We start from the raw sequence: 16450 nt of genomic DNA on the forward strand, positions 1-16450 counted from the left end.
CACGATCCGGGCTGATCCTGTCACCTCGCTCATTGAATTTTATGTTTTCTTCCTAAGCTGAAGTCTGTTTGTATTTTTGGTCAGCTGGTGAACTTTCCTTCTTAATTGCACCACTATTGGCCTTCATTACAGCTTCAACGCATTTCTCAGGTATTTTGCTAATTTCTGAAGTCAGGTCAATAATACTAATGTTTTCCTGCACAACTGGGGCTTTACCTGCCACCTTCACAGGTTCAGCCTTGCAATATGCAACCTGTAGAAGTTGAGTGAGCGTCCTCGCCCATTTCATGTCAACTTCGTCTCTAGACCTTTCCATCGCTTCCCGTTGCTATTGTAGGGCCCTTTCGATCATGATCTTGAAACGGTCTTTCTCTGGTGGACCTGTTCGTCCATCCTGGGTCTCGAACTGGTTAATTGTCTCAGCTACCTGTCTGGTGGTTGGGATATCTTCGGGTGTTTCCTGTCTCAGATACTTCCTTTCCTGTCATTCTAGGAGCCATCCTGCGTGTGCAAACTTTCGAAAAAATTCTGTAAAGTTTGGTTAAACTTTGGTAACCAAAAGTGTGAACCGGTTGAAACTAAACACACAAAAACTTTAAGTGTGTAAATGAAATTTTGTAAATTGAAACTCAAGGAAGTCAAACAATATTCGCAAGTGTAAAGCTAAATCAATGTGATGATTTTAATGAATTAAAATTGTAGAACCGGAAAATCAACTAAAATATGACTCAAAATTAATTGAAAATTTTGGGTGAAATCGTAAATATGGCAAAGCCACGGGAAAAAAGGTGCTTAAGAAAGCTAGGATCACGAAAAAAAAAATTTAGCGGCGAGGCAATAAAAATTTTGAAAAAATTTCAGAAACCGAAAACTTAAGAATCGGTCCCACTGGGCGTGCCAGAAATTGTTGGCGATATTTTTGAGTAACAAAAATATTCTCTTTACAACCTTGACTTGTGTGGGAAAATGCGGGCGTGCCAGAGAATTAGGTTCTCAACCTACGTTTAAGAAAACAGTTTTTAATAGATATGCGCCTGTGTCTAATAGATAACTGACTAATAATCAAACAATTGTACGAGAAAAGCAAGGATTGTGAAAATGTTTCCCTGGGTTCCTAGTTGCCGTCAGCACAACTTTAACTAGAATTAGACCAATAGTTTCCAGTAATTAACGATGTAGGAATAATAAAGCAAACACAAGAATTTTGAAATTTTTTCTTTATATTTACTTTAAAATAAGAGTTTTGGGTTACAATAAACCGAATGAGAATAATTACAGCCAAGACAAATAGCAAATTTAATATCCACAATGTCAAAAGCAATAATAATAATTGAAATTGGAATTGAAATGAAACAATTGAAATGAATTAACCGAAGCGGTGAGCCGTTGCGTTGAAACATTGTGTCTGTCTGAGGTCGTTATCCCGAGATCGATGCTTGACTTGAGTAAAATGTATGTTTAGTGGGCTTAACTGATTGGGCTTGAATATTTGGAAATTGGGATTGTTGTGATAATATTGATATTTTGGCTAGGAAATTGAGTATTTGGATGTGAATCTGAATAGGAAAAACGAATCGGATTTGTGTTTGGTTGGAAAAGAGCAAATTATACCGAATTAGGGACCGAGAGGGATGATTTTAGTGGCTAAAATCGGATAAAAAAGGGGGCTGATGTAAATTGATGTTCAGTTTGATGAACGAAGGCTTGAGATTATAGCGATTGTAGCTAAAATTGTTGATAAGAATCAATGATTAGTGATTGAAATTGGTTCGGGAGCTTGAATATGGACCAAATTGGGACCAAATTTGGTTAGAATATATGAATAGGTTGAATATATTTGAGAATTGTATTGATATGTGTTGTGTATTGTTGTACTGGATTGATTAATTTGGTATTGATATTGGTTTTGTATTGATTATTGGGAAGGGGGGGGGGGGGGGGGGGTTGAATAAAGAAGAAAAAAGTTATTTATAGGATGAATTTGCACCCACTAAACACCCACTTACCCAATACTCATGCCATGACTCCACTAAGCACAAAATGGAGTAGTGCTTCCTTATTTTTAGGCCTCAACTTGGCTTGTGTAAGTTGACCCGAATTTGCTTGTGTTTCTGCAGTTGACTTCGTAAAATTCCTGCTCTCTCAGTGTTCGTCCTATGGTGCTGCTGAAGATGGATCCAGAAAGCTGGGGATGTCTATTTTTTGGATCCAAGCTCACTTCTGAAGTTCTTGAACGTTTAGCTTGTCGAAAAAATTAATCAAAAGCGATCAGTCGCCTATTTCGGATTTCCTACATTAAGAAAGTTAGTTTAGTGGTATTTTCCACTTTGTCACCCACTAGTCCACTACTTTGTCACCCACTAATCCACTTTCTTCTCTTCTTTTGACTATTTTTTTTTATTTTTTTTTATTTTTTATTTCCTTTATTTTGCATTTCTTTTATTTTTCTCTTATTTCCTTTATTTTTTACATCAAAATGATAAAAATGACAAACGATAGGTTATAATAATAACCTATGGTTTGAATGCGAATAAATGTAAACATTAGTGAACTTAGGTTATAATTATAACCTATGGTAAAAATATAAATAAATGTAAAAATTACATTTACCCCCAACAGTAATGCCACTATATGTTGATTTGATACGTCGAACAATAGAAGCACAAATTCCGCACGGTTGTAAGGAAGAGAATGTTGAGACAACTAACTCTCCGCAAGATAATACACATCCAAACCATATGTCAGACTTATCAAGTTGTGATCCAATTGTTGATCAAATGATACGTGAAGATGTATGGGGTACTTATAACGCCGAGCGCGGTGATGTTGGAGATATATGGGGTACTTATAACGTTGAGCATGATGATGTTGGAGATACATTTCTACCTAAGACCCAACCAATTAATAAAGTTGGTACTGAAACAAATGCACGAGCTGATCGTGTCTCATCAAGTATTTATGAGGCAGATAACGAAGACAGAAAATGAAGGAGGACTGATACATTTCGGTGGCTTCTAGAGGCATGGCCCGGTTCGGTCCAAAAACCGAACCAAACCAAATTACTACTAGTGTTTTTGAGACCAAACCAAATCGAATTGTAATTCGGTTCGGTCCAAACTGAACTGAAAATATTTCAATTCGATTCGGCTTGGTTCATATTAGAACCGAACAGTAATCAATTTTGTTAAATTTTTTCATTTGTTAATTGAAGGCAATGGCATTTTAAAGAACAAAAAAATATATAATTAGACACTTAAACAACTTAATTGTCAGTAAAATCTTGCAAATTGGTGCGTGAGATATAAATGTATCTGTTCTTGACTCAATAATTTTACTATATTTAATGATAAGAAAAAAGGTTCTGACATGCAAATTAAAATTAATTATCTTTTGAAATCTTTCTTTTATATTAGTTGCACAAAATTAGTAAGTAATTCTTGCATGATGCTCTAGAGTGAAATATATTAAATATATTTGTAAGAAATCAAATTCTAGAGTATATATATTAAGCACTATGAAGAAACAGGCAGGAAATCAGTAGAATAGATGTATTTTTCTAACCATCTTAATAGTATTAGAAATAATTACAGTATAGGCTCTTAGATATGTGGGCTACTGCACTTAGATTAAGTTATTTTTTGAAGACGAAGTGGAATTAAACGCAAGAAATGAGTGAACATTCATAAAAAAGTAATTAAGTTTCAGACGATGAAACGCATCAAACAAATTAAAATTTTAGAAAATAACAGAAAATATATGCGTACAGAAGAGACATGCAGTGAGAGTGTAATTCGGTTTGGTTGTGTTCGGTTTTAAACCGAACCAAATCGGACCGAACCAAGAGCCAAATTGTTTGAAAAGAAGAACCGAACCAAACTGAAATACAATACGGATCGGTTTTTTTTGGTTCGGTTTCATCGGTTTTTGGATTTTCGGTTCGATTGTACTCACCCTATCTATGATGCACTCGTGGTTCATATTGTATCTAAAGCATCAACAGAGGTGATCGATTTAAAAAGGTGCATAAGATACACTCGGGAAACATGCAATTCAAGAGAAATATGAATGGAAGGTCTACAAATCCAATAAGTCATTGCTTGAAGTTAAATGTAGACATGATGATGTATGTAATGCTGGGATAGGGCTATCGCTATACACAATTTCCATATGTTCATGTTTCGAAAAATGGATATAATAGACCAACACACTTGTCTCAGAGATCAAATTCTACCACAACACAGGCAAGCGGGGAAACGTATTGCAGGCACACTACTAGCAAATAAGTTTGATCAGGAAGATAGAGTTTATCGACCTAAAGATATTATTTTCGATTTTGGGAATGAACACACAATTAACCTCTTTTATATGCAAGCTTGGGAAGCAAGAAGTTGGCATTAGAAGCTCAATGTGGTACACCGGAAGAGTCGTACATATTATTGTCGGACTACTCTCAGACATTAAAGAGTAGTAATCGAGGTACGTTTACTCATATTGAAACCGATGAGGATGATCACTTTAAGTATTTCTTCATATCTATGGGTCATTCATTTGGAGCTTTTAAAGAAGATATTCGATCCGTTATATGTGTTGATGGAGCATTTTTAAAAGGTAAATATACAAGTACATTGTACATTGCGGTTCACAAAGATGTTAATATTCAGATTTATCCCATTGCTTTTGGTAATAATCAATTTCATTCAGTATACATATCACAATTTATTAAAATGTGAAATTATATGAAAAAATGTGGATCTGACTTCGCATTATTAATCAAATGTGATACAGAAGATATTATGCGAATTACATTTTTTTAGAATGCGAATTACATCAACATAAAATGCGAAGTATGTGTGGTCATACAATTTCTTTCCATATTTATCCAATTTCACTCAGTTTTATTCAGTTGTACTCAATTTCATTCAATTTAATATATGGATCTAATGTATAAGTCGTCAATGTAAAGTCATATATTATACATATCATAATAAACAAAAATGTACACATAATGTCAATAGTCCAAAAGGGTCCTATGTTACAACTCTATAGTTATACGATTCCTAAAATAAACATTGTCCGCTCCGGTGAAGTCAAACTCACGGTCTTCAGGTAAGTACTGTGCAAAAATACATGTAAAGATTGCATACTCATTAGATAACGACTCCTACTGTGGCACTCTAGCTACCCTACTCCACTTAAATATCGAAATAACTGTTATACTTGGGTGGAAGTATCCGACTTGTTTCATGATCCTCGGAATGGAATATAGAAAGGGCTCCAATAATTTTGCTAGCTTCGCTTTGGGATAATATGTGTGGTGGCTATCGTAAGTGCGCAGATACTCCTCCGCCAAATTTAGTTCGCCACATATCCAATATTCATTATTGATGTTGAATGGCATGAATACCCTCATAATATCCATCTAAGGTCTCAAATAAGCATTCATCATGGATCCATGGGTAAATTTCATCAATGGTGTACAACCTTTGTCTCATTTCACACTTTGGTGTACAACCTTCATTTTATCTCACTAATATGTACAACCTTATAGGTGACCTCTCACTTTAGTGTACAACAGATAAAAATGACCGGTCAACGCATAGTCAACGCGCCAACTCAATCCTACCACATGTATAATGACTAAAATACCATTATCCCTAAAAAATAAAAATAATAGAAAGTACACTCTCTCCTTCGTTCAACTATTCTCTCTCCATGCTTCCATAAATTACAGTTCTTCTTGATAAGAAATTTTTCCTGGAAATTTTAAAATTGAAAACCATTTCTATTAATCAATTGTTACATAAACTGATTTACTTATATCTTTACCATTTTCAAAGTTAATATGTTAAACTTTACATGAAAGTGATAGATTCAAATGGTAATGGTAGATTCAAATGCTTATGATTCAAATCTCTTAGCGTCATAGTTAGAAGTTTTTAGCGTTGAAAATACATGGAGTTATGCGAATCAGAAATCCAAAAGTGGATTAGAGAAGCAGTGAGGGGCTTGGAATCGGAAGGGACCAGTGAGGTCGGAATCGAAATCGCCGCCTCCCTTGAAGGGAAGACGAAGAAAAAGAAAAAACCAGAAGATAGGTGGCCGAGGGAAAAGAAATCGACAGATGACGAAAGGAGGAGACTGAGTTTCACGTTTGAGGCAAAGAAACGAGAGAGACAACCGGAGGTGGGATTCACCATCACCAAGCGAGAAACCTGCCATGGTAGATCAGGTTTCAGTTTTGAGAGAAAAAGAGGAAGAAGATGGAGTGAAGGATGGTTAGGTTATTATTTAAGATAATTTGACAATTTGATGGTTATTGGAGCCATGGATAAAATTTATCTACTTATTTATTTATTTATTTATTTATTTTTTATCAGAATTACTTATTTCAAATAAAGGTAATGCTTAAATGGATGATGGTATTTTACTCTTTTTCTGTTTATTTTTTATTTTTTTAGTGATAAAGGTATTTCAGTTATTATATATGTGGTGGGGCTGAGGTGGCGCGTTGACCAGACGTTAACCAGTCATTTTTACCTGCTATACATCAAAGTGAGAGGTCACCTATAAGGTTGTACATATTAGTGAGATAAAATAAAGATTGTACACCAAAGTATGAAATGAGGTAAAAGTTGTACACCATTGATGAAATTTACCCTAGATCCATTCACTACATCAACATACAATGTTTTAAATTTGTAACCCGGATCCATATAATTGGCATTGGTCATCATCATTTGGTATAACCATTTGGTCAACCGTGCATCAATCATTATCCAATCCGAACGAACAACTTTTACATCATGTTGATGACGCCTCAATAACCAAGAGAAGGCATGCGATGTATTAATACATCCAAATAAAATATATAAAAAAATATTCAAACAAGTAACATGATAACTAACTAACTAATGATGAATGTGGCTACATACCCCTCTCTCTTTTAGTTTTAGTATTCAAAAGAGTGAACATGTAACGGCCAAGGTTAATATAATTCCATTCACAACCTAGTACTTTCAAACTCGTAGAGTTTTTTAATTAAGTCACGCGGGGGTCTTGGACAAGTCAATTCGGAGAGAATGGATTTTATTCCCCCTTTCCACTACCAACAAGACAAAACAAAAAGCAAGCGCGACTAAAAAGCAGTAGCTTAGAGTTATACGGATTTCCACTACCCCACTCTGTTTCCATTTACCACTTTTCCTGTTCATTAAGTCGTCGGATCAATCAATCTATCAAGCTGACGGATATTGCTTCTTTCGGCTCCCTCGCGTCTGCCTCCCCTGGTGGTGGTGGGGATGCTGATGCTGAGGTCTCTCAACCTTCTCCGCCTGCAACATCTTCTCAACAACAGAAACCTCCAACACCTGTTCTTCCTCTGCCTGAAGCTTCACCATTCTCAGCACAACGTTCCCAGATAAATCAATTGGACAATACGATGTCGAGCAGGAATCCCAATGCCCTCTTCAGCGGCGGCGGTATCAGGTTCTTAACGTCTATGCCTATTATTTTTATAATTAGGGTCAAATTTTTCTGCTTCTTCTGATTCTCAGTTCTTTCGTTCCGCCCCTGCATGTGATTCTCAGGTTCTTAACGTCTATGCCTATTATTTTTATAATTAGGCTGTATTATTCGTGATTATGGGTTATTGGAACATTCTATTTGCTGACTGAACTTCTTTGCGGCTTTGATAATTTTTTTGAAACATAACGGAAGTGTCATAAAAGATTAGACTTCGGTTTGTTTGCTTTGACCAAATCCAAAATCCCCAACCCCAACCCCAACCCCTTCGCCGGAGATGAGTTAGCTTCACCAACCGCCCTCGAAGTTCAGGAACCATAACATAAATACCATACAAGAAATTAATCCGTAGCACTTTAAAATTTAATCTTTTGTGGCATTTCTGTTATGAGTTTGAATTTTTGGGGACAGTGATTCAATTAACCCCATCCACGCCCAGTGGTAGAGTGGTAAAGGCTACTCCTCCCTAAACCAAAGGTCCAGGTTCTATCCTCGCTTTTGGGAATGGAAAGAATTTCCGTGGCCAGCAGTCCCACTCTATAAACCATCTGCGAAAGTGAATAGCCAGTACGGAGAAGAATTAGGTATATTTCGAGCTGAACTAGAAATCCAATCAGTTTGGGATGAGCAATCCCCTGGAAACTAAAGCAAAATGACAACCTTGTTTACAGATATCAATGTCATAGGAACTGGAAAGTTAATTGCATTAGGTATGTTTGGAGCTGAACTAGAAATCCAATCAGTTTGGAATGTAGGTTTGCGATGATCAATCCCCTGGAAACTAAAGCAAAATGACAACCTTGTTTACAGATATCAATGTCATAGGAACTGGAAAGTTAATTGCATTAGGTATGTTTGGAGCTGAACTAGAAATCCAATCAGTTTGGAATGTAGGTTTGGGATGATCAATCCCCTGGAAACTAAAGCAAAATGACAACCTTGTTCACAGATATCAACGTCATAGGAATTGGAAAGTTAATTGCACAAAGCCTTGTGAAATTTTGTGTATTCTTATTCATTTTTCGACTTGTTATAGTCTGACTTGCAGCTTTGCAGAGTTACCATGGGAATCCTATGTCTAAGTTGTGGTTTCTTTACACATCCACAGCTTCCAGCTTATTTTGATGCATTGATTAATACCAAAAAAAGAAAAAAAAAGTGGAGGGTAGAGCTAGTGAGCATTAGACTGGTTTGTGGTTGATACAGTCATATTGGTGAATTGGGATCTAAGATTGGAAGCTTTGGAGTTTCAAGGTTTTAAAATTTGTGCTTTTTTCAGGTCATAGAATCATCAAGGGACATATGACTGTTGATAAAAATAGATATGGAAACACAATACCTTGAAGTCATTAATCTTGAAGAGTGCATCAAGGACTATTAATGCGGGTATTTTAAGGTGGTTCAGTAGTGTCCAATAGACATATGGATGAACTACAGCTGAAAGCAAGAGAAATTAAGTTATGGAATTTAATGTATTTCTTCTATCTTGTACAGATATATGCTTATGCTTCTTTTTCTCTGTCCACCGAGCTTGCATCTTAGTCCTTCGAGACTAACAACTATCTCAAATTTTATGATTAGTTAGACATAAACTAGAAATGCTACTTCTGTTCGGAGGTTAAGGTTTGCATGTATCTGGAAGTGTCTATATGTGGCTTTAGTTAAGAATAATTAGGGTTTGGGGGGCTTTATGGCTATGTCTAGAAAGTAGGATTACGGTCTAACAATCAATTGAGGGTTAATCTAATTGGGGTTTGGTTACAAAGAAGGGCCAGAAAGTGGAGGTGTTGATTGCTAGAGGTTTCAGGCAAAAGAACTTTATGGTATGCTAAGTGTGTTTGCACTTGCAAGGTTGAAATGGCAGGGATTGGTCTAAAAGTTCTGTAATTGATTAGGGTCTAATTTGTGTAAGAAAAAGCTGCAATGCGGAAAAATGATCATATCAATGGACCCGGTCATTTTTTTCTGTGAACAGTAACCTCAGACATAGCAACCAAAATGCGAGACATTAAGAAAAGAAAAGAAAAGTACATGAGGTATTTTGAGAAGAAAGGTATTTCTTGTACTATTAATATTTCATCATCAGAGACATTTCATAACTTTATTGTAACTGAAATTTAAATTAAATTATGGGTAGTTATTGATGTAGATGGCTATTCCTTGTCCTTTTAGAGGTAGTAATCTTTTATGAGATTTCTATTTGGTGCAAAACAGAAAGTAAACAATCTAATCTTTGACAAGGGACATACCAACGTCATGTGGAAATAGAAGAGAACAGCCCATCCAATAAACTACCCACATTTGCAGACTTGCTAAATGAGGTGGCTAGGAACCTAGTAAACTAGAGAAAACTTGTTTTAATGGTTCTAATATTAGGTTTAGGAATCACATTTCTCTTTTGTAATTATTGTATAAAATAGAGGCATCATAACACCTGAGGTTTACTGAGTTCATTCCTAGCTCAGATATATTTCAAATAGAAGGATATTTCTATTACTATTTAAAACCTGATGTTAGATTTAGTTATCCTATGGGTTTTTGTGGATTTCAAATTTTAGTTTCTGCAGTTCCGTGCCAGGAATTTTTTTTATCAGGTTTTTATTCATTAAAGGGGCCAGTAATTACCTAAAGTTGCATTACTTTTCATTGTTGCAACCTATATGGATGCCTTCTTCTCTGTACTTTCAGTTTTCTCTCTGGAAACCATTCTGCAAAATTCAGCTATGGATATTCAAGTTTTAAAGGCAAAAGGGCTTCCATGGAGGATTTTTATGAGACAAGGATATCTGAAGTCGATGGTCAAATGGTTGCCTTCTTTGGTGTTTTTGATGGTATGTTCTACTTTCATTACTGAGTAACACAACATTGTCTTTGCATTATTCTGTTCAATCCATGAAAATAATAGGTTATTGGTCTTTTTTTCATCTGTAATTTTAAACTAAATATAATTCTCAAAGTGACTGAATTTTGTTTATTTTTAAGTTAATAAAATCTAATTATATATATATTATTGTATTTATATTAATTTTAAATAGGTGCTGTTGTTTTCTTTTCTCTGGCAACATTTACCTAATGTTACATCATGATTATTGATTCATAATTGCGGACTTCAATTCTCGATTTAAATCTCGCATTGAGAACTGCGGGCCTAAGTATTTTTTAACTCTTATGTTCTCTAATTTTAGGTCATGGAGGTGCAAGAACTGCTGAGTATCTTAAAAACAACCTCTTCAGGAATCTAAGTAGCCATCCAGATTTTATTAACAACACAAGGACAGCGATTGGTATGAAGCTCTTGTTTTTCAAAATTATTTGTGGAATGCCTTTCTTTTTCCTTTTTATTTTTTCATTTTATATCTTGCTCGTTTTCTGTTTCCATTTCTCAAGAGTAGTATCTTGATTGCAGTTGAATCATTTAGACGGACAGATGCAGATTACCTTAATGAAGAAAAAGGCCAGCAAAAAGATGCTGGATCAACTGCATCAACTGCTGTCCTTTTAGGAGACAGGCTCCTTGTTGCCAATGTTGGTGATTCTAGAGTGGTTGCCAGCAGAGCTGGTTCAGGTTTGCCTTTTCATTGTATTTTTCATTTAACTATTTTTTCCCCATCTTTCCCTTGTCAAGGATGCAAGTAAAATCATAATACGGTCTAACTATCATTTTAGGATCTGCTTGTTGGGGATAGAGGAGGTTAATTAAAGGGAGGTTATTTTCCTAACCTTGCTTGGAAAGGAGTTTAAATGGAGGTGAGGGTTAAATGAAGGTTAGAAAACCTTTGAATTAACCCCAATTTCAGTCCCACCAAATTGGTGGGATCCGGAGGTTCACTAAATAACCTCCCCTTCCTTTAATGAACCGTGTCAAACCTTCATACCCTTAGAGAGGATTTCTAGATGAAAAAGGAATGTGGAGACGTTTTGAAATAAAAAATTACTCTTCCTATGGGTGATAATTCATATTTGAGTAAATGTGAATCTTCATGTCAGATGCTAACTGTTGTGTCAGATTTGGAGGCTCATTTAGGCGTATAAATAAAAGTCTATTACTATGTTTTGGTTGTAGCTATTCCATTATCTATTGATCACAAACCTGATAGATCTGATGAACGTGAACGGATTGAACAGGCTGGCGGTTTTATCATATGGGCAGGTGAAATTTATCTTCTTGGTCTTTTAAGTTTTAATTCATATTTTCATTCATTGAACAATCATGATGAGTCAAAGTGATTTAAGCTGTGTATCTGTTTCAAATTGTTGTTATGGAACTCAAGATATGTAATTTTTCTTTTTGAGTTTGTGGTCAAGGTTTGGACTAGGATAAGAAAACCTAAATTCCCAAACATCTGCATGACTTGTCTTGCACCTGAACTGTTAGATCTGATTTTGTTAACCCTATACTTTTCTGGTCTAAGCTAAAAACTATGCTTGAATTGTTTCTAGTTCAATCGAATATGTTTGGTAGCTTCATTTAAGGCCATTTTTCTGGTGATGTTGGGCTGGTCTCTGAAGTGGAGAGAGAGAGAGAGAGAGAGAGCCCTATACTTTTCTGATCTAAGCTAAAAACTATGATTGAATTGTTTCTAGTTCAATCGAATATGTTTGGTAGCTTCATTTAAGGCCATTTTTCTGGTGATTTTGGGCTGGTCTCTGAAGTAAATTTGATCGAGCACTGGAATCATGTGTTGTGTAATGTGTGTGTGTGTGTGAGAGAGAGATGGGGTTTGGGGATTTGCAAATTACATTGGGTTGTTCTCTGAACTAAATATTTCATTTCAAAAGGTGTTTCCTAAATCTAAATGTGTTGTTTTTCGTGCACACATCTGTGTGTGAGAGAGAGAGAGAGAAGTATGGGCTGGGAGTTGATGTGGGTCAGGGGGGTGCAACATATTTTGGAAAGGTCTATTATTCTGAAAACCTGTTTTAAGTTCATTTTAGTTAACCTTTCAGAGGTCGGTTACACTTATACTGAATGTGTACATGCTTGTTTTTATATATGAAATGTAAATATTTTTATTATTATTCTTAATAGGCTAATTAGTTCTCTAAAGAAATTCTATAACTATTTGTCTATTTATGTATTCACTTTAATGGTTATATGCTATGGAAAATTTTGTTGGACCTTTTCTTAGTGTTTATCTAGTTGGAGAAGAACCAAGTCAATCGACACCTTTCCATTTGATTTTTCTTTTTATGCTGAGTTTGCTATTATGGGTAACTATTTCTTCTTTGGCCCTGACATATTATATGATAGTCTCAACATGCTTACTTTATTGAGTTTCAGGATAAAATATTCATAAAGTTTCAGGTAAATATGTTTAACAAGGTGCTACATTAATAGGAACATGGCGTGTTGGTGGTGTTCTTGCTGTTTCTCGGGCATTTGGGGATAAACTACTAAAGCCTTATGTTGTTGCTGAGCCAGAAATTCAGGTCAATATATGACACTGTATGTCTTGATAGCTGACTGGCATTTTTATTTATGTTGAAATTTAGATCAAAATCTTGAGTTGTTATACAAGTCCACAGAGTCTTTACACTTCTTACGTGAAAAATAAAATAAAAAATGAGGATAATATTCCTAGAAAAGTACAAGCAAAACAAATATTCATGGGCTGTGTGTCACGGGGTCAGTCGAAGGGACCCGTGTGTTGCTTACTTGTCTTCCCCCGAAATAAGCCAGCCAAGAGGATTAGATCAACCTATCTGCAATAACCACACATAGGGGTTAGACATAAGTTATATATAAGGGATGTAGTAACGTACATACGATACAATCATATAGGCAACCATTCATTCATACACAAGCATGGGCAACATATAAGGCACACAATAATGAACAATATGCAGATGATGTTATTCATATATAAGCATCAGTTTTACATCCAAGAGGTCCCATCCCGTAGTAGTAGGTGAGCGACTACTAGAGATGGTAGAATGCCAGTGTACGTAGTGACAAATCCAATGTGACAGGTTACTTCCCCCTACAGTGTTTCTTATACTAGGTTGAGGTCTACAGACAATGACCATTACAATGTTTGTATGCTATATTAGAGTCGCTCTCTCCCATTACACAATGCTGGTATAATGGTCATATATGCTTTAGAGAGCTGGTGTTTAGCCCTGAATAAATCCAAAAAGGAAATTTTTTATTTTGGACATTTCAAGTGGACAATCCTTTCCTATTGGACTGAGTTAATGTGCAACAGCCCTCATGTGTATTGATACCTTGATCAAACAACTGTCATACTAGAAATTACTTTTTCTTCTTCCAGGTGCAATTCTATACTTTTTTATCCAACTACACACTTCTGATATTGTAACCTAAAACCTATCATCCAGTAAAGGATCCTGTTTATATGAGCTTGAGCACCTATACCACCGTTTAGTGAACCATAGGGAGAGGTTGCTAAATTTCAGTCTATCAACTTCTCATGTTGGTATGTATGCTTATTTCCAATACCTTGTTATACTCATAAATTGTTTCCTTTCCAATATTTTAGGAGGAAGAAATTGATGGTGTGGATTTTATAATAATTGCGAGTGATGGGCTGTGGAATGTCTTATCAAATCAGGCAAGTGCTGTTTATTTTATGGAATAAAAAATAAAATAAAAGTAATGTATAACTTGAGAAACTAAACAACCTGTTTGTACCCTCGTTTATAGTGGAGATTGAGTTAGCATATATAAAATTGGTTGAGTGAGAGGTAGGAGCTGTGATTTAGTACTAATATATGTAGCATTTTGATGGAAGGGGTTCCAGGATGCAGTTGGTGTAGTGCAAGACATAAGAGATGCAGAAGCAGCATCAAGAAAACTAATAGAAGAAGCATATGCACGAGGGAGTTCAGACAACATTACTTGTGTTGTAGTTCGATTTGATAATTCGTGTGTAGAACACATATAGGTACTAGTTGGCTATTATCTTTGTGAAAAATGCAATCCTTGTGTATTTGACCTGTGATGTGATTCATTCGTTTTGCAGATATTGAAAACCATAAAGTGTGTTTACAGTGTTAGAGGCTAACTACTGAATTTTCAAGTTATAGTTTTTTCCATTTGTTGTTTAAGCTTTTCTTTGCTTTACTACATTTCCATTTGTTGTTTAAGTTATAGTTCCTACTTCATTTAATAGACCTTAGGAGCGGCCATTAACTTATCTTTGAGAGAAATACAAAATAAAGGTAAGCTGCCTCTCAATATCTTTGGACCCTCTAACTAAACTTCAAAAATAGTTGTATTTTACATCATTGTAACATAAAGTCTAGATTAATAATTTTTTTTTTGTAAAAATAATAAATAAATAACGAATTGATGATCTAGACAACTTTATTGAATCATTGATTTTTTTTTTTTTTTTGGTTATTTTATGTCATCATAAATTATGTTCAAATAGTTATTTTTATCATTAACATCTTATTAAGATTATATTGTCAGCAGTCTTAATTTAAAATTCAAGATATTAAATACAAAACCCATTCTCAATTTCAATAGATATTGAGATAATATCTTATTCAAGAAGAAAAAAAATTAGTTCTATTCTTAGGAAACAAAAGATAAGGTTCTTTATTCTTAGAAAAAAAAAGGAATAAATTTGGCTCTTATGATTATTAATCACAAAGGAGAGCAGAACAATGTAATTTTATCTTTGTATTTATATATATAGAGAGGGGCTTAAAGCACTATTCACAGAGTTTTTATATTAAGCACACGATTTTCCATGTCATTTGGAGGATTCTGATTTATATTTGGACACGTGTATTGTGATCTCACTTCATAATTAAAATATTAGAGTCTCTTCTAATATGAATGAGTTCATATTACACATGAGCTTTCCGTTTGAATTGGAGATCTGGTGTTTCTAATAATTTTTCCTATTGACATGATTGCCATGACATATTCAAAATATTGGAATTTGCTCATAACATTTACTCTTCGATTTATTCAAACTGTTGGTATTTACATTTTGACTTATTATTTGATAATATTTATAACCAACGTGTATTGTAAGTTAAAAGTTGTGTTAAATTTATATGGATTGGGTTTTAGACCGTAACAAGTTAAGATTTTAATAGAATAATTAACTTATCAATATTGATTAAGATTTTATAAATTTTGATATAATAGAGGATAAATATTATCAATTAATAATAATAGGTAAGGGTAAAGACTAATGTTTTGATTTTGAAGTCTTTGATATAAAAAGAAATCTCCACTGACTGAATGGTAGACGTGCATGCTAATGGGAGGTCTCCAGAGTGCTAATGAGTAGTTTGATATAATAATAATTGTTGTAGAACTGACATCTGGTTCTATGGTGTAGTGGTTAGCACTCTGGACTTTGAATCCAGCGACCTGGGTTCGACTCCCGGTAGGACCTTTTTGGTGTTTCCTAATGATTTTTGTTTGCCCATCTTATATTTAGTTAGCATACCAGATTATAAATTATATATATTCTTTAAGAAAAAACAACTCTATCTATCTTACTTTTGCAGACCCATTAAGTGATTGGTTCAACAAAAAAAAAGTGATAGTGCCATTCACATGCATTATCATCATTACATTGCCCTTTATTCTTTATCTTTAACTGATTAAATTTTTCATTTTGATATGCTACTTATTTTTCCATTTTAAAAAATCATTTTTTCTTTATCAGTCACTCAAGACAAATGCTAAAAATAAACCTCCACGGAAATTAAATTACCAAAAGATTTTGGTAAAATGGTTAATGGGAAACTTTAAGATAGTTAAAAGGTTTATATTGGGTTGGGCCAAAAGAGTTATTAAATTGTGTTTAGTGGGTTTTACAAAATAAACCACACGCGCGCGCTCGCTCGTTCGTTCGCGCGACTGGACTGAACCCGATTTTTATTTGGCCATTAAATATTTTAAACATTTTTTGACTATTTCTTAACAAGTTAAAATCCTATT

General features: G+C 34.7%; 1 protein-coding gene and 1 non-coding gene across 2 annotated transcripts; both read left to right on the forward strand.

Moving 5' to 3' along the window:
* Positions 1-7095: 7095 nt before the first annotated feature.
* Positions 7096-14577, forward strand: LOC136201504 (probable protein phosphatase 2C 11). Its single transcript, XM_065992182.1, has 8 exons — positions 7096-7485; positions 10210-10352; positions 10707-10805; positions 10928-11086; positions 11585-11671; positions 12860-12951; positions 14022-14093; positions 14283-14577. Exons 1-8 carry the CDS (start codon positions 7439-7441, stop codon positions 14424-14426), a joined length of 843 nt encoding a protein of 280 aa, XP_065848254.1. The 5' UTR covers positions 7096-7438; the 3' UTR covers positions 14427-14577.
* Positions 14578-15827: 1250 nt separating this feature from the next.
* TRNAQ-UUG (transfer RNA glutamine (anticodon UUG)) lies at positions 15828-15899 on the forward strand. The gene has a single exon. It is a non-coding gene; the product is annotated as a tRNA-Gln (tRNA).
* The last annotated feature ends 551 nt before the right edge of the window (positions 15900-16450 follow it).

Source organism: Euphorbia lathyris, chromosome 7, assembly GCF_963576675.1.
Source record: "Euphorbia lathyris chromosome 7, ddEupLath1.1, whole genome shotgun sequence".
Lineage (NCBI taxonomy): Eukaryota > Viridiplantae > Streptophyta > Magnoliopsida > Malpighiales > Euphorbiaceae > Euphorbia > Euphorbia lathyris.